This window comes from Penicillium pulvis (genome assembly GCF_028828015.1).
Source record: "Penicillium pulvis strain IBT 33274 chromosome Unknown contig_5_segment0_segment0, whole genome shotgun sequence".
Taxonomy (NCBI): domain Eukaryota; kingdom Fungi; phylum Ascomycota; class Eurotiomycetes; order Eurotiales; family Aspergillaceae; genus Penicillium; species Penicillium pulvis.
Window position 1 is genome coordinate 2,256,299 of NW_026643078.1, and position 25,517 is coordinate 2,281,815.

General features: G+C 48.8%; 11 protein-coding genes across 11 annotated transcripts; 6 read left to right on the forward strand and 5 right to left on the reverse strand.

Annotated features, from left to right (window-relative positions):
- Positions 1–995: 995 nt before the first annotated feature.
- N7503_007421 (uncharacterized protein) lies at positions 996–1,908 on the forward strand (the record flags this gene model as incomplete). Its single annotated transcript, XM_057066968.1, has 2 exons — positions 996–1,275; positions 1,340–1,908. The coding sequence occupies 2 exons, from the start codon at positions 996–998 to the stop codon at positions 1,906–1,908; spliced, it is 849 nt and encodes a 282-aa protein (XP_056920649.1).
- Positions 1,909–3,145: 1,237 nt separating this feature from the next.
- Positions 3,146–7,913, reverse strand: N7503_007422 (mediator of RNA polymerase II transcription subunit 12; the record flags this gene model as incomplete). The annotated part of the gene is made up of 2 exons (XM_057066969.1): positions 3,146–7,284; positions 7,337–7,913. The coding sequence occupies 2 exons, from the start codon at positions 7,911–7,913 to the stop codon at positions 3,146–3,148; spliced, it is 4,716 nt and encodes a 1,571-aa protein (XP_056920650.1).
- A 1,435-nt stretch (positions 7,914–9,348) lies between these two features.
- Positions 9,349–10,124, forward strand: N7503_007423 (uncharacterized protein; the record flags this gene model as incomplete). The annotated part of the gene is made up of 8 exons (XM_057066970.1): positions 9,349–9,385; positions 9,442–9,492; positions 9,576–9,607; positions 9,661–9,677; positions 9,750–9,761; positions 9,828–9,925; positions 9,984–10,000; positions 10,056–10,124. 8 exons carry the CDS (start codon positions 9,349–9,351, stop codon positions 10,122–10,124), a joined length of 333 nt encoding a protein of 110 aa, XP_056920651.1.
- Positions 10,125–10,682: 558 nt separating this feature from the next.
- On the forward strand, positions 10,683–11,528 carry N7503_007424 (translation initiation factor eIF1; the record flags this gene model as incomplete). The annotated part of the gene is made up of 5 exons (XM_057066971.1): positions 10,683–10,710; positions 10,939–11,019; positions 11,120–11,212; positions 11,270–11,460; positions 11,514–11,528. 5 exons carry the CDS (start codon positions 10,683–10,685, stop codon positions 11,526–11,528), a joined length of 408 nt encoding a protein of 135 aa, XP_056920652.1.
- Positions 11,529–12,405: 877 nt separating this feature from the next.
- N7503_007425 (uncharacterized protein) lies at positions 12,406–13,194 on the reverse strand (the record flags this gene model as incomplete). The annotated part of the gene is made up of 4 exons (XM_057066972.1): positions 12,406–12,657; positions 12,730–12,877; positions 12,943–12,998; positions 13,090–13,194. The coding sequence occupies 4 exons, from the start codon at positions 13,192–13,194 to the stop codon at positions 12,406–12,408; spliced, it is 561 nt and encodes a 186-aa protein (XP_056920653.1).
- Positions 13,195–14,007: 813 nt separating this feature from the next.
- Positions 14,008–15,143, forward strand: N7503_007426 (uncharacterized protein; the record flags this gene model as incomplete). The annotated part of the gene is made up of 3 exons (XM_057066973.1): positions 14,008–14,360; positions 14,480–14,584; positions 14,651–15,143. 3 exons carry the CDS (start codon positions 14,008–14,010, stop codon positions 15,141–15,143), a joined length of 951 nt encoding a protein of 316 aa, XP_056920654.1.
- A 733-nt stretch (positions 15,144–15,876) lies between these two features.
- N7503_007427 (uncharacterized protein) lies at positions 15,877–17,942 on the reverse strand (the record flags this gene model as incomplete). Its single annotated transcript, XM_057066974.1, has 5 exons — positions 15,877–17,151; positions 17,213–17,397; positions 17,479–17,569; positions 17,626–17,745; positions 17,808–17,942. The coding sequence occupies 5 exons, from the start codon at positions 17,940–17,942 to the stop codon at positions 15,877–15,879; spliced, it is 1,806 nt and encodes a 601-aa protein (XP_056920655.1).
- Positions 17,943–18,879: 937 nt separating this feature from the next.
- On the forward strand, positions 18,880–20,252 carry N7503_007428 (CIA30 family protein). The gene is made up of 3 exons (XM_057066975.1): positions 18,880–19,074; positions 19,126–19,359; positions 19,428–20,252. Exons 1-3 carry the CDS (start codon positions 18,993–18,995, stop codon positions 20,147–20,149), a joined length of 1,038 nt encoding a protein of 345 aa, XP_056920656.1. The 5' UTR covers positions 18,880–18,992; the 3' UTR covers positions 20,150–20,252.
- Positions 20,253–20,377: 125 nt separating this feature from the next.
- Positions 20,378–21,411, reverse strand: N7503_007429 (phosphoribosylaminoimidazolesuccinocarboxamide synthase; the record flags this gene model as incomplete). Its single annotated transcript, XM_057066976.1, has 3 exons — positions 20,378–20,754; positions 20,822–21,197; positions 21,262–21,411. 3 exons carry the CDS (start codon positions 21,409–21,411, stop codon positions 20,378–20,380), a joined length of 903 nt encoding a protein of 300 aa, XP_056920657.1.
- Positions 21,412–21,606: 195 nt separating this feature from the next.
- Positions 21,607–24,252, forward strand: N7503_007430 (putative anaphase-promoting complex subunit Apc5; the record flags this gene model as incomplete). Its single annotated transcript, XM_057066977.1, has 7 exons — positions 21,607–22,312; positions 22,374–22,467; positions 22,527–22,941; positions 22,996–23,119; positions 23,173–23,279; positions 23,337–23,473; positions 23,529–24,252. The coding sequence occupies 7 exons, from the start codon at positions 21,607–21,609 to the stop codon at positions 24,250–24,252; spliced, it is 2,307 nt and encodes a 768-aa protein (XP_056920658.1).
- A 459-nt stretch (positions 24,253–24,711) lies between these two features.
- On the reverse strand, positions 24,712–25,512 carry N7503_007431 (cytochrome c oxidase subunit VIa; the record flags this gene model as incomplete). The annotated part of the gene is made up of 5 exons (XM_057066978.1): positions 24,712–24,757; positions 24,911–24,918; positions 24,987–25,146; positions 25,227–25,251; positions 25,350–25,512. The coding sequence occupies 5 exons, from the start codon at positions 25,510–25,512 to the stop codon at positions 24,712–24,714; spliced, it is 402 nt and encodes a 133-aa protein (XP_056920659.1).
- Positions 25,513–25,517: the final 5 nt, after the last annotated feature.

Genomic DNA, 25,517 nt, shown 5'->3' on the forward strand with positions numbered 1-25,517 from the left:
AACCTTGCTTTCTGCATCTCAATCCCCTAAACTTCGGGCTTTTGAATAGTATGGATTACGGATCAGAGGAAATATCCAACGCTTGATCCTTTAGTGACATGAAAAATCCGATGTATGAGCTGGAAGATTGTACGAGTATATTGTATCATCTACATGAATATGATCTATGGATATGTGTGGATTTGCTCATAAACTATTGAATATGCACGGGTTGATAGTCAAAGCCTCCAGTTGAGATATGAGAGCCTTTGATGATCTAATGGTGTTTGATGTGTTTCGAAGCACCTCTATGGCAATCTATTGGCAGTATATGTACATGTTAGACCCAGGACATATAGGCGATCCAACCACTGATAACTTGAGATCTGGCGTAGTAAGCCAGAACCGCCAAGCATTACTACAGACCAGCAATCGGGACACATGGCACATGCATCGAGCCATGGCGTCTTTAGTAAATCTATGTTGTTTCCGACCTAATCAGAGCCGCATCAAGGATGATAATAAATCACGGCCTTCATATATTACTTTAGGTCGGCGGCTCCTGATCGAAACTTTATTTGGGGCCGATGACATTCTTATTAATCAACTGGTGTGGAAATGGTGAATCAATCCCTTGGGCTACCGGACCCCACTTGCAGCGGTTATTTGTGAGTTCTTATTGGGTAAATACTCACCCGTCTTTTAAGAGTGTACACACCTAGCGTCATTTATAGTAGTCCTCTACCACATCTACACCTATTTTGGGTTTTCCACGGCGGTTAATAGACCCCTCATAATTGCGTCCAAACAGCGCAGGATGGGAACAGCCCCCGTTGGGTTTTTGGCCCCTTTCATGGTTCTTCGTGAACATGCAAAAGGGCTAGAGACCCCTTTTACTATTATAGTCTGCAATTCTGTTTTTTTTTTTTTTTTTCTCAAACTCCATCCCCGCCAGTTAAACATATATACATTCGTTTTTTTTTTCCTTTGGGAGGGGCTATCAGCCGCACGATCCAATGCATTTTATCCCATCTGGTCACCGACACTGTCATTTCGAATCAATAGTGATCGCCCTAATTCTACTCATACCGACGAGCTATGCAACATGTTACTGGCCAAATGGGGATACCCAGGACGACTATGTGCAGTGTCCAAGCGGACTAAGCTGTTGCTTGAAAGGCGAGACGTGTTTATCGAATGGGCTCTGTTTTACCGCGAACTTTGGGATTCTCTACCGCGGCGCCTGTGCCGATGAATCTTGGCCGATCGCAGAATGCCCTCGAGCATGCTACACAGGTAAATGAGTGCTTTTTCATTGATCAGAGCAAATTCCAGGAGCTAATGCTGAATGGGTATCAAGAGATCGATTCTGGCTGGGCAAATCTATTCCAGTGCAATACATCAACTGACCTATTAACATGCAACCATGACTACACATCCGCTGGTGTTGTCTGCAATGGAAATGGAGTGGGCACGTATGATGGATACACCAGCGCCAACGTGACGGCAGCCCAAGTTGGTATAACAGACGATGCAACGACAACCAACACCACGAATACGACGTCGACTTCTGATAATGGCTCAACCAAGACCGGTTCTTCAAAAATTACAGTTACAACATGCCCTTCAATCACATCATCTAAGAGTAACTCCGAGCTTCTTGTCTTGGGTATTGGTCTTGGTGCGGGATTGGGCGTACCCCTGTTAATAGCGACAGGGCTCCTGTTATATTGCAGTGGCCAGAATCGAAAACAGAAGAAGGAAATCCAGCGAATATCTGAGATTGCTCCGACTGTTAGGCCCCAAACCTGGAGACCGGATCGTTCAAATCGGGCAGAGTTATATACTTCCTTTGTATACCCAGAACTGGAAGGCTCAAATACTGGTAAGACGGAGTTACCAGGGTCATGCCCATCTTATAAAAATTAATATTGATACGCAATTCAAATGTTCGCTTCTCAAAAGTCATCCCCCAAGGGTCCCTCAGATTGCTTTCGAAGACTATGTATTATCTCATCGAAAGCATCCATGAATAGGTAGGTATTCTCGGTAAACTAGTCGTTATCTCATAAATCGAAGACTGCTACTATCTTAGACTCCCCCAGTCAAACTTGGAGCTAGATACACGCCTCAAATATAGGGTACCGGCAAAAGCCAATCCGCTCCCTTCCCCCAAATGCACTTTCTGAAACGACGGTATGGTACAAACAGTTTCAGCCATTGAGATGTGCGCGGCAAGTTTACGCTTTTCATTGGTCAATTTCGTTCTTGGATCTTAATGTATCGTGCAAAACGCATCTGCATGGATCAATATGGCCCTTGGCAAGCAAATCTATTGGTGTGGTACAAAGTATCTTGCTTGACCAGTATCGTTACCTTGAGATTGTGGGTTATTGCTAGTCGAAATACATCTCAAGCGGACCCCCGGCTCATCTTTTCATGCCATTGAAACTCGTGCGTTTGTTGAATTTGAGTCTAACAAGTTGCCTCACTAACCTTGCATTAGTGGATGCACATCATTCTATAGGCCCAAGCTAATGAGGAGCCTTGATCTGCATTGATGGGGCTAGAGCAGACTACGAGCCCTTAGTCGCCAAGCGGAAGATTTTCCAACTTTCGGGGCCCACGCCGTGAGGGTGAATTGTATCCCTGAACAACAAATCTTCATCTTTACAATGTCCCAACTACGAGCTTGAAGGCATCTTCTGGTGCTTTTGAATAGGGAACTTGGGAGGTAACAAGTTTGGGATTAACCAGTCAAAGGTGCAGTAATTTGATCCTAGCCCACCTCAACCAACTCCAAAGCATGAATAATGATAATAATAGAAAAAGGTATATATGTACAACAGAAAGACAATTGCCATGCATGCATGGTAAGCATATCGAGAGACGCCATCTGGAACCAAATGTAGCAGATGGATGACAAAATAAATAGAAAATGAACCCAGAATCCCTCGATCAACGAGCGGTTGTAATGCGAATGATCAAGGTATATGCATCGTGTGTTCTGGCGTGGAAATGCTCGCTTCAACGACGGAAGGGACATGAAGTAATGCAGCAACCTTGAACAGAATGAAAAACAAAAAGATTCATGGATAACAAAATCAAGGATGTATTGATTTTTCTTGTAAGAGGCCGGGGAAGTGGAAGAACAGAAGAGCCACATTCAAAGCCTGATACGCCGGGCATCAAAGTAACCCAGATTTACTGCGGTGTCGTTCACACCTACAAAAGGTGCCGCATCTTCAAGGAGTTCCCACGGCCGGTTTGGATACGGACCGACGGTCCGCCCCCGTTGTTGAAGACGAAGTCGATTCGCTGTGAAATTAAGCCCTTCACCAACATGCGCACCTGAGTGCGTAGTCGTAGACTGCGAAGAATGAGCAGGAGCAGGCAAGTTGGGTGTTGGGGTGGAACCTGCTGCCGGGGACGGTGCTGCTGCTGATTGGAGGTGAGACATTGTGAAGTCTCCCATTGGACCTAAAAGATAGAGGAACCGGGCGTCACTCTGCAGACCGAGCGTTGGGCACTTCTCCCTGAGAAAGCGAGAGCACTGGTATCTTGTCTCATCCGGAAACACGTCAATTAATGACGCAGCAACATCTAGGGCATGGGTTTGTAACAAAATGCCTGGACAGGGTCGATAGTCTTTGGGTGATCCCGCCCGGGGGAAATAGTCTGCGCCAGGGAAAAGGCGTAGGACATCGGCTGGAAGACGAGAAAGCGCTATACAGAAGATAGAGACCAACAACCTTGATGGCTCGTGGGAGGCATTGACCTTTAGGCCAGATGGCAGCATGAACGAGGCACGATGTATGACGACCATCCTTAGCAGAGCTGAAAACCAGAAGGCAAGAGACCGATCGAAGTTCGACCGCGCTGGACTAGGCGTGCCACCAGTTCGATCATCACCTTGCATCGTTAAAATCTTCTGCAGCAGGCCATCCATTTTATCAACGAGGGCAGACACAACTGCGGAAGTTGCAGCATCCTGGGTGCTGCCAGCAAGCTCCTCAATTATTGTGAGGTAGAGTTTTGCGGTTTCCAAAGATCCCGAACTGTGAGGTGTGGCCAGAGAATTAATTGATGACTCTTCCAGTACAGGGATAGAGAAGAACTCTCTCTCTGCACGTTCGCGAATCTGACGGACAGCATCTGGGCTCATGAGCGCAACAAGATCGACCCAGTGGAAGTTGTGGGCGCGGGAGTTGGCTACAACGGTTTTGAACACTGCGTCTGCGATATTGTTTCGATCTTCGTTGTCGGAATCTTGATGGAAGAGAATCTGAAGCTTCAACTGGCAAAAGGGGAGAGACAGGTCATCGGTTGTGCTGGCCAACTTTTCGACTTGTGAGATCACAGATGAGGCGTCTTTTTGGTGATCAACCCCGAGCAAGCTGTCGAGTGCTTTTCGGAGTGGGCCGATGGCGTTCGGATACTGATCGACGAGCTTTTTCATGCAACTTTGCTCTACGCAGCCGGGGTTCCGCACAAGAAGCTCACGCAATAGCGTCACAAGAGAAGCCTCTCGATCATTTCGCTTGCGGACATCGCCAATATCGAGAGATGATGCGGCGTCGCACACGATACTAAGGACCTCATCGAAGCTCTTGGCTAAGAATTCCTGTTGCGACAAATAGAAGCGGTAAGAGACCAGATCAGAGTACCTGTCTTCTGCGGGGGGAGAAAACAGATCGAGGTACCTGTCCTCTGTTGGGACAGAAAGAAGAGTATCAACAAGGTCTGCTGGCAGATCTTCTGCATTGGGAAGCGGAGTCGTGGAGTAGCTGAGCCTTCTCACTAGAGACAGGAACGATGTAATTGTAACGCATCCCACCCCAATCAGGGAGGGAATAATATTCAGTAAAGTAGAACGATCAGAGGATCGTAGATGAGTGCAGACCCAGCGAATCAATATCCCGTCAAAATGTTTTGGCTGGAAGGATCGCAACTGCGCCAAATACTGACAAATATCGTTTGCTGACAATTTGCCCTTGCTGAGCTGAGATTCCAATTGCTTCGTCAATGTATTAAAAATGGTATCCAGCGTGGGCTCATCCATCAGATTCCCGGAGAGTAGAAGATGATCTAACTTCTCGCGAAACAAGGGATCTGTATTCCCGAAAGAGTCGGGGATGTGGTCGGAGACTGGAGATGATGCAGCCAAAACAGCCTTGTTCCCGATGCGTGAAAGGTCTTGACGAAGGATCAAAACCGTATTACACTCATGGGGAATACGCAAGCCAAGCTCGATCAACGAAAACATTAAATCCAGACTCGGGGGGTTATATCGTTTGATAATTGTATACGCATCGACCAGCTTGCGGAACAGATCCGATGTCGCCCCAATCATGCACAGTGAGTCGAAATGATAGTTTGTGGTATCAGCAACCGATGCAAGGACAACGCTATTCCTAGAGCTTGAAGCGCATTTCAAGACATCTGCCAACATGGAAACATCCTCAAATGTTTCGAGAATGTCGCGAACAATCTGAAATTCATCCGGTGTAAGTATTGACACAGAATGGACACCAACCAGGATTGATGACCGAGTGGTTGAGGCAGTGACCTCGCGAGTATGTTCAACAACACCTCGACGTAGCCACTGACCTATCTCAGCTTTCACAGCCCAGGTCAGTTTAAGGGACAATGAGTCAGTGGTCATTTCATTGTGAGAATCCATGTCAAAAATTCCCGGGAGACGTCGGCTGATAAGTTGCTTTATATTGGCAAGCATATTGACTTCATCTGCAGCAGAAAACCCAATACGAGCTAGCAAGGTGCTACGCAAATTGCCAACATGTTCCGGGAGACGGCTAACGGGAAGCTGTGCTATCAATGCAATGTCGATATGCAGGTCAGGCATTGATTGACGGTAGGAAGAGGCATGACTTGTAACATCTTTGGCCATCAGCCATTGAAGGTATCGGCCCACTGAGAACGTCTGTGACCTGACGAGCTCAGAGATTGTATGATATACATTCTCCATGTTCAACTTCTGGTTACGTCCGGCTCGTGTAAGAAAGTTGAGAATATGATCGTCCACATCCACTCCTGCCGCCTTCCATTTTCGCAATAGACGAGCGCCAGCGTAGACTCGGTAGATTCCATGGCGGAATGGAGTGGACAACCATTCCAACAACTTCGAGACCAAGACTGCTCTGTCCTCAACAGCTACCAAACAGGCCGACGAGACTGCATTGATGTCATATTCAGAGAGTATCGAATCAAGGAGGCGGATAATGCATTGGTTTGGTGATCGCTGCGGTGTTTGCTTTGTATGATGAGGCTTTTGTACTCGAGCATTACGCTCGGTGAGGTTTTGCAATAAGGCTCGGTCCACATTGTCTGTGAGATCAAGGCACGACATGACCTGGCTTTTGTATTTCTCCCATGAGTTTGGTAGGAGCAATGATGAAGTATGTTCCTGAACCAACTTCTTTATGAACCGGGAAAGTCGATCAATGAGGGGTTTCAGAGGCTCTCGCTTGGCCTGTGTAGCCTGCCGCAACTTTTCGAGTAGAAGTTCGGCCAGCCGTCGCCCTCTACGTCGATAGCGTGTGATGCTGCTCCAGTAAATGCCAAGCATCATAAGCCAGACAGGAACCGTGCCGATTGAGGCGGCTTCGAATGAAGACAGGAACCACTCAATGAAGTGATCATGATCAAGAAGATTCTCAAAAAAGAGACGGGCAGTCAATCCAATCGCATAAGTCATCCTCGGTTTCCAGTCAGAGGACTTGGGCGCACTGAACACAGTCTCAAGAAACTGCTGAACGTTTGTCGTCCAGTCTCGTACCCATTTCGCTTCCAACCCCACAGCCAGAGCACCACTCGTTCCTTTCCGCTTAAAGGCGCGGATTTCATTGGCGCCGACACACTTTGCGAGCCAAACTGCCCGTGCAACCGGAATCCACTTTCCAAGGCATTGATCAAGAAGGACTTTGCCTCGGATACCATGAGGGATGGTTCGGCTCAGCCGACGCAGCGGCACGGACGGGTTGGCAAGATCTCGAAGCCACGCCTCTCGTTTATTGTCGGTGAGCGTCACTCTTGGTGGCGGCTTGAAACTAGATGGCGCATGAACGGTGTTGTGATGTTGACGTTTTTCCAGTGCAGCAGAAAAGACGGTTGAAAGCATCTGGAGCCCTGTACGGTGTTTTAATTGTCCGTACAGTGCAGGTCGGGCCGTATTGGATTCATTTTGAGAAACCTGGGTCCTGCTATAGTAGCCTTGTTTCGCCGCTTGTTCATTCAAGACATCTTCTGGATGGTTCCCGGTCCACGGAGTGAAATCGGCAACTTCTGATATTAGATATTAGCCATATTCCTAGATACTGATAATAAATCCACTTACTCTCGCCTTTAATCGCTGGGGCCACGGAAGGAGTCACAATACGAAATGGGATTGTTTGAACTTTCTTGTCCGGGGAAGCCTCCCTTGATCTTGAACATCCATCTAGTCGATTAAGAGGGGTATTACTCCAGGGTTGGGGAGGGAATGGGGGCGGAGATGTAGGCCGAGACCCCGTCGCACTGCCTGGAATCTCTGACATGACCGCCTGAAACGACCACATGGGTCGGCCGCGCCATGACAGTTGAGGTCGTGAACTGGCGCTGGCCGGTGTACTCCTCGCATCTGCACCCTTTGCGGATGAGCCTGCATCACCAATCTTGGAAGCACCTGATATATCCAGTCTTGGTCGTTTTGGTGGGGGCTCCTTATCATTCGGGTCGTATCCATTATTGGTCAAGTCGACCACTGCCGATTGGCGCGTCTGAGGCTGCGACGGGGGTAGAGGCGGCTGGGAGGTCACCGATGAGGGATCATATTGAGAAGACATTTGTGCCAAATCGACCCTTCCGGGGCCAGCATTGAGTGGTCGCATCGGGTGACCCCATGGTTGGCCGCCGGCAGAAGAATGCGGTATCATCTTAGGTTCATCGTGTACCGTCCGAAGGGTGTGTAGTTTGAATCATCCGGAGCCGGGGCGAACAGCGAGAAGCGCCGATCGTTATTGATTGAGGAAGTCCAAATCGCAATAGAAAGAGTGCTCGATCTGATATATCCAGGTCAATTCGATACTGGTTGAGACGCGGATGCGGGTGCGGATGCGGTTGACTGGCGAATAAGGCAGGTTGGGAGAGGATAAATCGAGGGAAGGGAGGCGAGGCGACGCAGTTGAGTGCCTCGACGTCTTGACAAGAGAGGGGTTTGATATGTATGGATCACGTCCAAGTCTACAAATGAGGGATGGGGTGTTTATGAAGGAAAGCGATAACGTAAGTCACGGGCCAAATCAGCTCCGTCCTCCTCCGTGGCCTGGATCCACAAGAATGGCCGGATCGACGGCTTTTGCTCTCCACAAGAATGGGCCCTGTTTTATTTGCTTGACCATTTGCTTTTGAATTGCTCTTTTTCATCCCATTTAATTTCATTCTACTGTATACGAAATCAGATGTCCGGAGTCATTTGCCCCTTTGGGGCCGAGTGCTTGCCGAGTTGCCGTTGGGCCTGAAGTTTCTCATAATCTAGGACCGATATCGTCCCCTATCATGTACTGAGGCCCTCGTACCGGTAAAGTCTTATGTTTTTACGTATAAATCATGATTTTCCGTCGGTGGAACCCCCGCATCCCCCTGCCTCAATCAGCCCATTATATGTATTGTTTGCCCCAACATGTACGACCGAGGTCTATATGTACTGAATATGCCGACTTTCTTTTTCTGCTTTGTTTGATCCATACGGAAACCGAGCCTGATCCGAGAAATTAAAATATACCACTGTAGATTTGCCCTTCAGCCTCCTTATCTCCGCGTCCACATACCGTATCGGCCCACCGTCGGGTCGCTGCAGCAGATCTATCATACGGTGTGCTCTTATGACAAGCTGATTTTTTGTTTCCAACATTCCAGTGTATACTCTGAATATCGCTGTAATAATTTGCCGTTCCAAATGCTGGGATTATATGTCCAATTTCGGGAAGTCCTTGGTATATGTCTTGCACAGTCGCAAATGTAAAATTGCACGATCTGCACTGCATTTGTAGGCCCAATTCCGTGCTCTCACCGACGATTTCGGATCTAGTGAGATCTACAAGTGATTGTATGCAGTGGCCCGATCATGCCTAAACTTACACTCGAAAATCGTAAATATGAAGATAATTAAATCACCGCAATGCTCACACTATGCTTATCAAGCTGAATATACTAAATGTACTCCATAAACTCTACCTACAGGGGTATGGTGGATGACCATCTTAGCTATCAGCTCCCCACGGTTCGGGTCTAGCCCGGGGGTAGGCCTTGGCACGGGGGATCTCGAGACTTCCTGACATCTCCCATCACCCATCAACCCATCAACCCACCATGGCGTCAAACAAGGATATGCGGAGGGCTGATCTCGGTGAGTTGTTTGCTGTGCTCTTCATGCGCTTGGGCTAATACGAAACGCTGCGATAGTGATTCCCTACGTCGACCCCCCGAAAAGCGGCAATGAGGCCGACATGTCCAGTACGTCCACGGTTGCGCCATCACCAGCACCTGGCAATGACACACGTCGGATGCAAAAATAATCTGACTGAGATAATCAACAGGCACCATGTCAAGCACAATGCCCATGGCGGCGGTGAGTGGATGCAACTCGACTTTCAAGCAATGTCACGCTAACACGTTCACTAGATGTTCACTCGGAACAGGTGAGGCTATTCCGCGCATTCAGTCAATTCATATCGTTTTTTCCCCCTAACTGATACTTCGGCACATTTCAGGATGATTGGATGGTAAGCCAGAAGACCCTCCCTCCTCCCACCCAGGGCGACCATGCAACGTCTCTAACATCGCCGCAGGGTGGCATTTGTCTTCTCACTCCAGGGTTGGCTTGCTGAGTCCCCTGACCAGAAGAAGACTGCAGCAACTCCAGCTTACATGTCTGTTCTCATGTCACGTAAGTTTCCTCTACTCTCCAGCCTGGAAGCCTGATCAACTAACCTCATTTTCTCTAGTGATGGCCCTCGTCGTCGTATGTCTATCTGTGACCACTCACCTAGCGACTCTTGCCTAACATTCCTCTATAGACCTATTTCCCTCTCTTCCTGCCTCCTCAGGCGAAGAATGCCCCCGCCGCTGCCATGCCGTCGGCCTAGCGTCGAACCCTTGTGATACCTGCGAATCCACGAGCCCATCCCAATTACCTTGTTCCCGTCCGTATAATGCGGGTTTACGGGCTTGAAATGCAGTTCCGTCTAGACTGGATAGATGCTAGTGGTACAATCCTTGGATGTTGAAGTGATCGTTGTAGGCTCACACTGTACTAATACCCGGATGGACTTTTTTTCGTTGTAATCTTACATTAATTCATGGCTATCCATCCAAGGTTCGAAATACATGTAGGCTCATCTATGTAAATCATTAGATATACTGCTATATTAAGTAAACAATAGTGGCGACTTCACTGGTAAAGGCACTGAGAGTGCTGGAGGGGCAATCGCTGCTGAGTCACACACCGCTTTCCCCACAACGTGACTCTCATAATCTCTTCCCGCCCAATACTCTTTCATTCCTCAACTTCTACCGCACTCCAATCTTTTCTCTCATACGCATATCCTTGCGATCGCCTATCTTTCCAGAGATATTGAATCTCACTTCCAAATCCTTTTACCAAAACCGCTTTTAAGGAACATTTTCGACAAAAGGCCGAGTTTATGTCCATCGAAAACCTCAAGACCTTCGGTAAGTCGAGTCGCCACCATCCCCTCCTATAGTAACCCCTCGGCGCTTGTTTGGCATGCGCCGTCATCGACTTTTGAACTGGTGCCAAACGCTATGAAACCCCTCTGGGACTTGTCCATCTTGCTGGTTATTCATTCTGGCACTATGATCGCCCAGGCTCACTGTCGAGGGCGGTGGCGGGGTAAGGATTTTGTTCTGGACCAAGGCTGACTCCTCCACCTTACGCAGACCCCTTCGCCGACGTCGACGAAGAGAACGGTGGCAAGAATAACGCGAAGACTGAAAATTACGTCCATATTCGCATTCAGCGTACGTTTTGTCTATGCAGCTTCTACCCTAACCTGTTCCAACACATAGTATCACTACGGCTTCCGAATTGCACGTTCCACTAACAGTCCTTGTGATACAGAGCGCAATGGTCGAAAGACCCTGACTACGTGCCAGGGTCTCCCAGACAAGTATGACCAGAAGAAAATCTTGAAGCGTATGAAGAAAATTTACGGTTTGTTCATCATCACCAACAGAGGCTGGTTCGCATCAGACACTGACTATTGATCAGCATGCAATGGAAACATCGTCAAGGATGACGAGATGGGTGAGGTGATTCAGCTTCAAGGCGATCAGCGTAAAGATGTCTATGACTTCTTGACCAAGCCCAAGCCCCCCAAGGAACTAGTGAAAGCAGCGGAGGAGGAGGATAGCTTCAAGAAGCTCAGAGGCTACGGCATGGCGATGAAGGTCAAAGTCAAGGTATGTCTTTTATTGTATGTTTCCATGTATTTTCATCTCTAACTATTGCACAGGTCCACGGATTCTAAGCCTGTCACCATACCTCGTTCCAGTCCTTTCTTCCCAGTTTAAGTTGCCCTGTGGACGGTGGAACAGACATATCCCCATCCCTTGTGAGCCGTACACCTCGCAGATTCATAAATGGTGAAATGTTCTGCCTCCTCTCTCCGTCCCTCTGTGCCTGGCATGTTAGACTTGGACTGTCGTCGGCCTAGCATATGCGCCTGAAACTTTCTCTCCACAGGAAAGCGTCCTCATATTCGATCGGCGTGTCATTTTTCTAGGACGGGATCACGATGGAACGAGGCGTTGGAGATACCCATATCTGCTTAAGCAGACCCTGCTTTATTGTTCATCAATTACAAGTCTGTTTTCTATTTTTTTTTGCTATTTTTGTCATCGTCGTACGGGTCATGTCGATTGCGCCTTGCATCGTCGCCTGATCGATTCATTCAAGGAAATTTGGAACTAGAAGAGTCATACTATTCTTCTTCATCGGTCCCTACCTATCTCCTTGTTGTTTCCGTTGGCTCCCTCATTGCGCCTTTTTTTTTTTTTTTTTTACAATGCGGTCTCCAGTTTATTGCGTATCAACAATGAATATGAAATGTCCATTGCATTCCTCTGATTCGTATTCAAGTGTATAATGAGAAGTCTGAACCAAACTAAATGGAGAAGGTTTTTCAAAGATTGGTGAGATATAGGAAGAGGAGAACCCAGTGGGACAAAGTGGGACTGTACCCCATCAAGTTTGGATAGGATCAAAATGATAATCCCGAAAATGTACAACTCCAGCCCTTGTATCTTGATCTGCAAATCAAAAAGACTTGGTGGGCAGCCGCGTCCATGCCACATGGATCACGGAGAAAAGACAAGCAAAAGAGCTCCGAAAGGTAAAGCTCCAAGCTACAGTTCTCCGCCGGCGACACGGTCGTTCGCAACTCGCATGCGTAGAAATATTGCAACAGCCCAGTCCCATAGCTTTCGGGTAATCACGAATACAGGGACCTCCGGTTCGTTTTCGCGGGTCAGATGCAGCTGCATCAAGAGTGAGGACATGCTAACAAAGCTAGCAACGGATACAACCAACAGAGACGCTGCAGTTTCGCGCTTGATGGTTGCATGATTTTGGGTTGCGTGGTAGACGAAAGTAAGAGTCTGTAGCCATAGGTTGTTAGCATAAGTGTCCCACAGGTCTAAAAACACGGTTGATGGTAGGGAACGTCTTACGGTGGTTATTGAGATCCAGGCTGGTAGGAGAAGTCGAGGATCAGACGATGCACCAGAAAGATAGAGGACCCAAGAAGTGATATATGCAATCAAGCCGTTTGTTGTCAAAAGACGAATCACAACGGCCGGCGGGGTGTAATTCAAAAGCCTATTCGAAGCATCGATATCAACATAAGAGCTCTCAAGCAGAAGCCTGGGAATATATATACTGACCATCGGGACATCATACAATCAGCAAAGAAGTAAGAAAGATATGCGGATGCGCAGCACTGGTAAAACAAATGTTAGCATACGGCCAAGCAGCCTCTTCGAAATCAAAGAGACCAGACATGTCAATCCACAGAAATGACTTCAACATACCCACATAATGGCCAATGCCACTTCAGTAACCCGGAACCTTCTCTCAACATCCCATTCCTGACCCACGCTTCCGACAATCGCCGCCGCCCACCCCTCCCGTCCCATTCCCGGTCGAATATGCAGCAGCTCAGCTAGGAAAGTAAAGGCGCACCGTAACCCCCACCATGCAGCGGGAAGTGTACTCAGAGCCCGGCAAACCAGAAGAGGAATATGCCACCTTCGATCCACCCCCAAAATCACAGCTACCCGCGGATGAAGCGGTGAAGAGGCAGCCTGACCAGCATCGCTGCCGAGTGGGGTATGGGACGTAGAGGAGGTTGGGGACGGCGGGGCCACGGGAGACACGGCGGAAGCCACTTCTTTGGCAAATTGTCTCGACGAAAACGAGACTGGAGGCTGAAGGAGTTCTGGAAGGATGGTTGACCGCGCGAGGTTCAGGTCTGGCTCGCTAGGTATTTGGGCGGGAGGAGAGTAGGGCGGAGGAGAGACATTACGTCGAGGAGCCAGCCTTTAAACACAATTACGGCATATGCGGCCGCCGCGCAAGCCTGTAGAATAGGCACAAGGGAATAGGAATGCTCAGGTATTGGGATTGAGCAAAGTTCGTAGCCCAGAGTGTGCTGTTGTCGAGTCCCCTAATCGCCTGGTTTGTGGAAAGAAAGGAATGTATGCGGTGTAGATTTGAGGGGTGATCAGACTCTGCAGGAATAGCCTATGTAGAGCAAACACTGACCGAGTCGAAGATGACCGGAACAAGAAGAGTGGAGAGCGAAAAGAAGAGCAAGTGGGGACCTTCGTTCTCTTTACGCAGCTTCCCGTACCTTGAAATCGCGGAGAGTGACACGTGACCTGCGGATTTTATTCCTCCTTCGCGGACTTTCACGGCAAACACATCCAACTTCCCAGCTACAGTTCGCCATGGCGTCCTCACTCCGTCTTCCTGCTGGCACCTTTGCTAGCAGTGCACGCTCAAGCTCCTTGATTGCGCAGACCTTTGCGCCGGCTTCGCACCAATACCGACCCTTTTCCCAGGCCTCGCAACGATGGGCATACAAGAGCAACAATTTCTCGGCCAAGAACGTCACAGGCCCTTCGATGAAGGCTCGGTCAAAAGAAGCCCTCAGTGGCCAGTTGCCGAATGATCTTGGAGTGTTGCCGGGAACCTTTGTCCGGCCGCTGTGGAGGGATCTGCCCTCGATTTTCCAGAGCCCGCGGGATCGGTGGCAGATGGAATGGACTTGGTTGAAAAGCACGGTCCAGAACTTCATGAGGTGGGTGACTTGTTCAATATCTGGTCGCGTCGATATACATTTGTAATATCGAAGTTTGCGGCATGGAATATCGGAATATTTGATTGCGGCAATTGGACAACAGCTAAGATTATTGGCAGCTTGATGATTTATTGCAAGAAGGACAACAAGTTCCCCTTGATGTTGAAAGAGCGGCGGAAAATCGCACGCCTTCTATATGGCGATATGTATACTGCCTTTGCAGGGTAAGCATCCGCATTTTAGCCCTTCTTTCCCACTTTCCAACCTCATATCTCACACCTAAGCTTTAGGGGTGATGTTTCCGGCCTTCGTCGTCTTTGTGGTGACGGTCTTGCCAAAGATCTCATAGCGCAAATCGAAAGCCGCCCCAAGAACCAGCAAGTGACCTGGAACCTAGTCAAATGGCTTCGTGGACCGAGTACCTATTTCACTGGTATCCGTGTTGTGTCAGACCGCGCAACTCAGATCCCTGAAATGACCAACTCCGGTATTCGCCAGATTGTCCTGCGTGTGACCTCCCGCCAGTCCATGTCCAAAACCACATCACAGCCTCGTGGGAAGGGTCCTACGGCAGAAGTTGTTGAGGCCCCTGCTAAGGAGCAAAACTGCGAGGAATACTTTGTTATCCAGGAGATTCGCTGGAATGGTAACAGTACTGGTTGGCGGGCCTGGGGCTATGTCAAGCCCACGGATATTGATACCGTTTACAGCGACCCATACTTCGCCCCAGGCCTGACTGCTTTGGAGCGCATTGAGGCCATGAAGAAGATGACAGGCCAGTAATTCCCTGGATTGTGTCAAGATAGCAAGGTTTCTGCCTTGTGATTCTATCCGCAATTCAAGTCTCGAATTGTATCTGGAGCAATCTCTTCCGACCAATATCCAGATGCTTATATTGTTGCAAAGCCAGCAATCTGTATCAAAATGATTGTATCTGTTCCACTTGGTTTTGTCTGTTTGTTTTATCAGCATTGATCTCCCATCCTCACTTCCTTCTTCGGCAGGCTGTGCAGACAGTATCTGTCGGCCCTCCTTGTCCTGTTGTTTGTTTATGAATTTCTCAGCAATATAGAGCATCTATCCTTTCATGTACCATAGTCAACCATGCTTTACAAGTTCAAACTTGCACTACCTTTCCGAGGTTTTCGCACTGACGTGCTCCTCGAGCTACTTTGCTGGACCATGAATCGTCTATTTTGTACTTTCTATCAAAATCAAAGAACGCACAAGCAACAGATACAATTTGGAAGTTATAACTAGATTATAGCCACGTGCATCAATGAACTACCTTATGCCTCTCTTTTTGCAAGGAAGACACATCAATGTCCTAAAACCGGAACCTCATAAGCACTATAGCGGAACAATATAAACCATGCCTGCGACTTCGGGACACGCAAAATTACACAGTGTGAAAAACAAATCCAATGATCTGGAACCAAAACGCAAGCATCGGTATGAAATACAACATAGAATATAGAACACAACTGTGGATCAATCTTTTGTCTCAAACTTGTCTTCAAATGGACTTTGACGAACAAGATCTTGTCAACGAACAGCTCCGTGAAGTGCTGGACCCACTGTCAAGTAGCAACTTCCCTTTATTCTTTTCTGCCTCCTGCTCCTGCTTCTTTAGCTTTAGCTCTTTCTTCAGTGACAAAATCACCTCTTGTATCGCGGCTTCACCGAGGTCTGATTCCAGTTCCACAAGCTGAGATCGCACGTGGAAGGCAATACGATATGGAGGGGAACAGGATCCAGAGCGCGAGCTTGCATGGCTGGGTGTCGATACTTGGTCTTCGGATGGAGGTCCCGAATTGGAGGTTGGCTCTGTGGTCCGTATATCGTGTCCTTCAACTTTCAGTTTCTCATCCTCTTCTTTGAGTGATTTGAGGGCGGGAATCAGAGGGCTTCTTTCCCCAAGCTCAAATATTCGTGCGGAACATTTTTCTTGCTCTTTTTCGTCATCGGACTCCGTGTCAGATTCATAGACGCGAATGAGTTTTGGTGGTTTCTCTAGCCTCTCGGGCTCGAGCAACTTTTCTATTCCTTCATTTTCAACAACCTTTTCTTCGGTGTCTTTAGGCTTGGTTGGCGGCAGCGTCACTTTGACTTGAACATGGGGCGGGGCCAATTGATTCTGATGAGCCGGGTAGGGCTCAGTATAGGGCTGTGGAGTAAAGTAGCTACCAGGTTGGCTCGTAACACTAGCTGGTGGGCTCAAACCTGCACTCTCTGGTGTGAAGAACTCGTGATAAACCGCCGGGCTATTGTCACCATATTGTGGCTGGCCGTTGATAATCAAAGCCCCGCCAGGAATGCCAGTGTTGTAAATATCTGGAGGCGGAAGAAAGTGTGGGTGGTCATATCTCGGTTGACTATTGACAATGAACGGATGGTTATTAAAGCCGTCATTTGGGTGCTGTGATGGCGGATAGTAGAATGATGGATGTCGTTCGTTGTTGTATGGCATGCCATTGACCCAGTAATGTGGGCCAGGGAAGCCACCACGCAAATGAGGCAGAGGCAATTCACCATGTAAATGAGACGCAGGTAAGTTCTCCATTTGGAATGGTGGATTGTGATGCTTAGAGAATCCACGATAGCCACCCCTGTTGGCTCCGTTACGGTAGGGTTTGTTGTATCGATAGCCGTTGTGATTGTTGTTACGCGCTGGTTGAGATGAGCTGTGGGGTCTGGTACGAAGAGGAAGACCCCGGCCCACGTTCGGTATGAGGGGACTGCCCTCCATATCGAGGAGACTCAGATAGTACTTGGAGTCTTTTTGGAAGTACTAAAAGCATTGAAGTCAGGGTAAGTCTTCTGTCCGAGGCCAAAGAGGATCTTTAACCTACCTTGATCGCGTCTCTGCAGTCATCGACGTAGGCAAATGTGACTTTGCAGATAAAAGTCCATGTTTGAGGTCCTGTGGGGTATGATTCGATGCAGTAGACCTCCAAGTGGCCTCGGTCTCCCAGTGCAGAGGAAACATCTTGGTCCGTGATGGGAGCCCCCGAGCGGAGACCAAGACAGGCGGTTCCTTCCATCTAGTCAGTTTCAAATTTGGAAATGGCGACGAGAAAGAGCTGAGGGAAGGAGAGAAAAAAAGGCAAAAGCTTACGTCTTCCTTTAGCCCTTTCAACTCGCAGCCACCGGTCATGTAGAGCAATACGTTCATTGGGATCCAGCGCTGCATTGGCATGTTCCACTTTCTGGGGTGAAGATGTCAGAATATCTGAGGGGCATAGGGAAAGATAGTTTGACTTACCTCAAACTGCACAAATGCACCCGGGAGGCCCTTCTTCTTATCCTGCTTGATCTTAACATGACACGGGCCATAGACGGTGAACGCTGTTTTCAGGTCTTCGGTCATTTCCTCTGCTGCAACCTTCGTGGAAAGACTAAAGAGCCCCAGTTAGTATTGTTTTCTTCGAGGGAGACAAGATGTACTAGCTTTCCAACAAAGACACAAGCATCTGGAGGGAATAAGCCCTGGGCATTCTTGGCTGATGGCTCCTCTTGCAACCGATCCCCACGACGAGGATACTTGTTCTCGAAATCGGGTACCATGACCTGAATAGCCATGACGGGTTTATATATTCAAAGCGAATGGTTTTTCTATATTGATGCTTGATATGTCGGTGATAAAGGGTGGATAAACAAAGGCAGATATGTGGACAAGAAATGGCTGTGGCAGTGTATGGAAACAAAAGATAGCATCATCACCCCACCTCCACAGTCATTTTAAACACAATATCCTCATCTGGACAGGACTAAGCCCTTTCTTGGGCCGCTTACGCTTAGGAAATGGGAGAAGGACAAGCTACCATGGCTATGTCCGGGGCTTACCACTTAAGAGCAAGTCGTTTTGACTCACAGCCAGACTATATCTTCATGCAAAGACTATTACCTTTCACTTAGGTACGGTACATCGATAGATTACCTTACTCAGGTGGCCGGCGACATTTTGGGTAGCGGAACTGCTATAATTGTCATCGGCATACACCCATGGATCCTGAATCTGCATCGTTCTGGAGATTTACAGTTTCACTGGAAGCTGTGTTTAAAGTTGTAGACTCGGCCGGTGTCGGTTTAGATTATCTAGGTATGCATGACGCTCAATGTGCGTAACATTTATATATTCTAACCTATAGATCGATCCTCAGCTTTCCTTCCAAGGTTATGCGGGATAAATTGACCATCATGGCTTTCACTCTCTCTTATTTCAATGATTCACAGAATAGATCGTTACGTGTACCTAGATCTGAATTCAAAAAAGTTGAAAAAGCATTATGGATATAGAGTACTTTAGCAGCATCGACCCCTTTAACCTCGATAAGGCAATTGGCACAAACTTCAAGAACCTTGGAACCAGACTGATGAGCTATGGCATTACAAGGCAGATGCAGAGATATGATCCAATGATTGGTGAGACTCTGCAAATGCAAACTAAATTTGAAAAGAATAAATGATTTTTATGAACTCTGGGAAGTATAAATTGCTCAAGGCGGAGCCATCTTATCGCGGGTGATCGGCGCTTGTAAGTTTCACGCCACCTCGGGAACCAACCTCATTCTGAAGCTTCCTCTTCCAACTCCTTGGTCTGTCGACATTGAACCCTCATACTAGCAGAAGATGATTCCTACCCGGAGCTTAGCCGCTCAAGGCAACTTCTTCAGGCGCAGCGCCGAAGAATTTGGCCGCCTCTCGAAGATCGGTACGACCATTCCCCCATAAGTTGCTACCAAAACTAACCAATCCAATCTAGCCTGGAACACTGAAGCCCTCCACACTCCCACCAAACCCTATACCCTCCTCAATTTTGAAGATGAGCGGACCGTCTCCGACTGCAAGACATTCGCCGACCGTGCCGTGGGTGGTTTCAGCACCGCCGAGCTAGACTACGAACCAGCCGAACCTTCCTCCAACACACCGGCCCATGTCCGCTTCCACGGAAGCATTTCTACAAAACTCCCAGAAAATTGGCGAGTGGAGCGAACTGGTATGTCATATGGGTCATAATGACCCAACACGACAAGCAGGATACTGATCACGTTGGATTGCGAACAGGATATGCCGCATTCCGCAACAAAGACCGCGGCCTTTGGCTCTTTGGCCGCCTCTTCTGGGACGTCGACCCCTACGCCTATCTCGCGCTTCGCATCAAGTCCGACGGCCGCCGATACACCGTGAACATCCAGACAGAGTCTGTCGTTGAGACCGATATTCACCAGCACCGATTATATACCCGACACCACCGCATACAAGACCGTTCGCCAATTTTGGACCAAGCCTTGCACACGAAGATGTCCGAGGACGCGGAGGCAGCGGAAGAACTATACCCCAAAGGCATTCCCTCGGCGCTTTCCGACATTCCTCCTGAGTCCACCATCATTTCCTCAACTTCTAGCACAACTACCTCCGGTTCAACCGGCTGGGAGACGGTGCTTCTGCCATTTAACGCGTTTGTCCGAACTAATCACGGATACGTTGTCGAGCCACAGACTTCCATTATCCGCCAGCGGGTAAAGAGCATCGGTATTGGTCTCACAGACCGTATCGAAGGGCCCTATGATTTGCGCATTCACAAGGTGTGGGCGACTAACGGTATGGGCGAGGCAGATATTGAGGAGGAGCGTCGGATCTGCGGCGCCGATGCATTGCCACTCGATGAAGGTGTTCGGTCTGCTTGGATCGAGTCCACTCAGCAAGCCGAGGAGACGAATAGCCAGAAGAAACCCGAGAAAAAAGAGAAGGGGCTGAAGGGTCTCCGATCAGAGTGGGAGGAATGATTATTTCTGCAACATTCCCCATCACAATTTGTACATTAAAGCCCGATGGATCTTGTCCTTTTCGCGGCACTTGGAATAGGCAGAGCGGATAATAACATTTGGGGCATGACGTTTCAATTCTTCTTTCCTCGTCCTTGCGTCTCAATCATAAAGGCTGACGTATAGGATGACACTTGTTTTCAATCAATCTCAAGACGTATAAATATACAACGATCAAAACATCCTCCTCTAGTTACCTCCGGTAATCTTCTCCCAAGCCTCCTTATACTTGGCAGCGGTCTCTTGAACAACCTCCTCAGTCATGCGAACACCATCCTTACCCTTTAGGCCCTCGGAAACCAACCAGTCCCGCAGGTACTGCTTGTCGAAGCTTGCCTGGCCCTGGCCAATGGCATACGAGTCCTTTGGCCAGAATCGAGAGGAGTCTGGTGTCAGAACCTCATCAGCCAGGACAACCTCGTTTGTCTCCTCGTCAACACCGAACTCAAACTTGGTGTCAGCGATGATCACACCGCGCTCGAGCGCATACGCGTGCGCGGCCTTGTACAGCTTTATAGCCAGCTCGGCAACCTTCGAGGCGTATGGCTCTCCAAGGATGGCGGTAGCTATTTCTCGAAATTAGCTTGATGCCCGCGACAGTTTCACTTGATGAGTATTTAGACGATGACATACCCTGATCTGGATGAATGTTCTCATCGTGCTCACCCTGCTCCGCCTTGGTGCTAGGAGTGTAGATTGGACCATTGGGGAAAGCCTCGCTCTCCTTCAGTCCGGCAGGGACAGGGATTCCGTGAACTGTTCCGGACTTCTGGTATTCCTTCCAGGCGGACCCGGTGATGTATCCGCGGACAATAGCCTCAATAGGGAGAATACGCAGCTTGCGCACTTGCATTGCCCGGTTCTGCAGTACTGGCTTCAGGGATTCGGGGATCTGGGAAGGGAGGTCGAGAGTGAGGAAGTGGGTGCGCAATCCGGGAACGTTATCGGAGAGGATCTTGAACCATGTCTTCGTGCAAAGAGTGAGGAGAATGCCCTTGTTGGGGATGCCCTGTGAATTATGTCTCAGTACGTATAGATTGTATATAATTGGGTCATGCATGTGCAAGTCATACGTTCTCCATGATCACATCGTAGGCGGATATACGATCAGTCGCAACGAACAGCAAGGTCTTGTCGTCAACCTCGTACAGGTCGCGGACCTTACCACGAGCAACAAGAGGCAGTGCGCCTTGCAAGTCAGTGGTGGTCAAAGCATCCGTCATGGTGGGAATTGCAATTGAGTTTAGCAGGAGCACTGAAGACTGGAGAAACTAGATGCGTCACTCGAATCATTTTTTGGCGGGGCAGGAGCATTCCTGCCTCAGGCACCTTATCGTTCTTTATCGGCGACACGATCAAAACGCGCCCTGGAACGAATCACCTTTGATTGCGATCTCGATCATGGGCCATTTCTAACCATGACACGCTATCTGACACCGTGGAGGATCTCTCTACTGTGCCTGATAACTGTCTACACGGACGGCTTCGTCCCCAACTCATCCGCCATCCATGTGCTCTCATTCTTGACCGCGGGTCTGTTTCCTCTAGATCCCGCCGATAAGCAATGGGAGAAACACTACTTGTCCAGCATCGCCGAACTAGAGGAAGTGCTATCGGGCCACGAATCCTCAGTTCCGGGTCGAACAATCTGGGATCTATTTTTGAAAAAGCTCTGGTCGCTTGATTCACTCGATGCACTGGAGTGGTTCTTTTCCAATCATCTGCCGACCCTTCTCACCAAGACGCGTGAACAATTACTCCAGGACCGAGACAATGGCCTCGCTCCAGAGCCCGATAGTATGCGGCTATCCCGCAGCTCACCGCTTGGTGCATTTGTGCGCAGGGCTTACCTTGAATACACTCGGCTACAGTTCCATGACTCGGTCAAGCTATGGTCTGGCTTTGTGAAGTACCGTTTACCGACATATCATGTCTATGCGCGGAGGAATCCGTCTGACAGTCATGATCCAGTCGATATTAACCTCTTTGACCAAGGCCTGGACTCTACCAGTTACCTGTCTCGGGTGGTTTATGGCAACATTGGCGACGAGGAAAGGGACGAGGGCGTGGTCGGTGTCAAGGATGCAGAGCGTCTGGTGGAATTTCAGGTTGGAGAACTACAGAGTATGTGAACCATATTCACTCAAAACACATCCCATCGATTATCATATACTAACCCGAGCAGGATTGGGAGGTAGAGTGCCAGATGAGATGCGGGCACAGCTCAAGCGCATCATGACATCGGAGTCTTCGGTCCCAGTCCTTATGTACTACCTGGAGTAAATTACCCCACCAATCAAAGTGCATATTTTTCCAATCAAGCTGCTAACATGACCAGATATCTCGATGCCTGGCGAGCCGGTGACTATACGTCAGCCTTTGACAACCTGCATCGATACTTCGACTACACTATGCACAACAATCAAGACCGCAGTGCATATCAATTTGCGCTACTGAACCTGGCTATCATCCAGGCAGACTTTGAGTGCTTCAACGAAGCTATATCCGCCGTGCAAGAAGCTGTAGCCATTGCTCGCGAGTCCCATGACATGAACTGTCTTAACTTTTGCATGAGCTGGCTCTATCATTTTGGTAAAGCATTCCCCGAGCAGATGCGAGAGGTGCAGAACAGTGGCATGCTGGGCAACGAGAAAGAAGGCCTTGCATTCCTCAAGGCCAAGTCGAAAGAGACTGATATGTGGTCACTGATGAGTACTACGTTACTGAGTGAGGCCAAATTAGAGATGCAGCAGGTTAGTTGTGGCGCTTAAAGATTTTGACAGGCCTTACATATTGATTATTCTCAGGGCGAGAGTCTTGCATCGATTGTCGAATCGTTTGTGCGGGCTTCTCATGTCAATGTGACAAAGAACCTGTCGACCCCCACGGGCGCGTACATGGTGCTTCAGAGCGCTATGTATGCTAGGATAGGTGGGACCTAAACGTTCGACTTCTGTGAGTTACAGCTAACGTTGGTAAACCAGGTGCTACCCATCTTGCTTGGCTGAACACCGAAATCTTCCGCGAATGTTATACAGAAGGCCATCCATTCGACGACTATGTCAAAATTACATTCAGAAACTGCCAGATTGTATCTTGCCCTTAGCCTCATCTCCCTGGTTTAATAAATCGCTGACCACACCTGCAGCTGGCACAAAAGGGAAACTACAAAGAAGCCTTCGCACGCATGAACAATGTCGAACCTGAACGACTCCGAGCCATGAAATACAATAATGCCTGGACATATTACTCTGGGCTCCTCCAACTCAAACGACAAATCTGCCGGTGAGCCTCACAGCAAGTCATTCTGAAACAAGATACGAGATCTAATGATTCACAGCGACGACAAAGTAGCAGTAGAACATATCCTGTCTCAACTTCAGGCAGTCCAACTAATAGACTTTGATCTTCGCCTCCTTCTCGCCTTCCACACAATTGAATTCACAATCCGCCAGGGGGACCATGGCCGTGCCCTCCGTATGGTCGAACAAGCCGCCCACTCCATGCAACCCGAGAACTTCGACGTCCACTCCCAAATCAAACTCCTCTGCTTGAAGGCTCGCATCCTCGAAAAATCTGGCCACCCAGAGCGTGGCTTTTCGCTCGCCATGCGCGCCGCTAGCATCGCCCTTCGCTCTAAAGTCCTTTTTGATCTCTGGGAAGCCATCTGTACCCTCGCTGCTGTTCTCCTAAGTCTACACGAGTTTGAAGCTACAGCTGAGCTTATCGAGAGTATCATGCCCCAAGTGCTGGAGAGTGATGACTCTGCGCTGATAGCTCGCGCATACTCGCTGCTCGTTGATGCGAATATGGGCATCGCGGGCGAATTATGGGCGCGTCTTGGGAAGGAGAGCATACCCATGAGGAAGGAGTATGTGAACCGTGCGATTGGCTATATCGACTCTGCCTACGACTCATACGAGGAGATCGAGGATATCCTTGGCCAGACTGAAATGATGGCTAAGAAGGCAACTGTTATGCATATTACGGGTGATCCAGTCTTGGCTAATGATTATGCTGCGAAGTATCTGGATCTAAGGAGGCGGAGGGGAACTGAAACTTGATACAACACGGATTCTGTTCTGTCCATGTATTTTTAGTCTGTGGTGATGTTGTAGTTGAACGATTCAGGGATTGAATGAACCAATACATCTTGGATGAATGAGACGCAAGATGTTTTTGTAGTTTTTACCACGTTTCTCAAGTCCATATGGACTTCCGCTTAAAGTAAATAGCAGCCTCTAGGAACTTCGAAAAATAAACATCCCAAACCAATGATATTGGATCTAGGTATACGAAATCTTGACAAACGAAATAGCACCAATGACGGAGTACGACGAGCTTCACTTCATTCAATCACTTGGGGGTCCAACGGCTCCCATCCTTCGCGGGTCTACGTTCCCGTGCAACACAACTGCAGTAGATATACATGTAAATTTGCAGCCAAATGCTCTCTTCCAGACACACATCGATAGGCTCAGTTCTCGAGCCTTGGGGGTAATCGTCGGGATTGAGGGACGCACTTAGGTGGCCTTGTCCTTGTTGTGGTAGTTGACATCCGAGTTCCAGCTGTGACTAGTTAGCAGTACTTCCAGGATTTGTGCCATTGAATTGATTCGGTAAGACGATTTCGTTTGCGCACAGTGGGCTTGTGGGAGGTTGGATAGGTGGGTGTCCGCGAGACAAGGATATCAAATCGAATGGGCATGGGTCGGAACTTACAAGATGGTCTGCGAAGGAGGTTTTAGCGATTTGGTCTTGCGATTAACAACATCAGAGTAGAGTGGATTGCACATACCTGGTCACCATTACCCCAGGGGTAGTTCTTGGAGCGGATGTTCTGGTAAGGGTACTCGGTGCGTTCCTCAAGAGGGGCCATGTGCTCCCAGTGCTCCCAGTGCTCGTTCCAGAGGGTGTAGGCGTTAATGCCACCACCGATCAGGCAGGGGACGACAGCACTAGAAGGAATGTTAGCTCGCCTGTAGATTGGGCACTACGCATTGTAAAGGTCGGGCCGCTGTTTCCGGTGAAAACGTACAAGATGGAAAGCTTGCGCCAAAGGTCTACAGAGCCATTGAGTTAGTACAAGCCACTTTGAATAATCGAAGTCACCAATATTCATGTGAATCCATGACTGGCAGCTTCAATTGGGATCACGCACCGCTGGTGGAGGCAGCGTGGTGCTTGACAGCAGCACGCTCGCGGTTGAACTCGTTGTCGGCGATCCAAGAGGGCTTGGCCTCGGCGCTGTTGAAGCGGCGCTGGGCAGCCGAGCGGATCGGTGCGGCACGCTGGCTCAGGCGGGCAACGTTGCGGGAGAACATTGTGG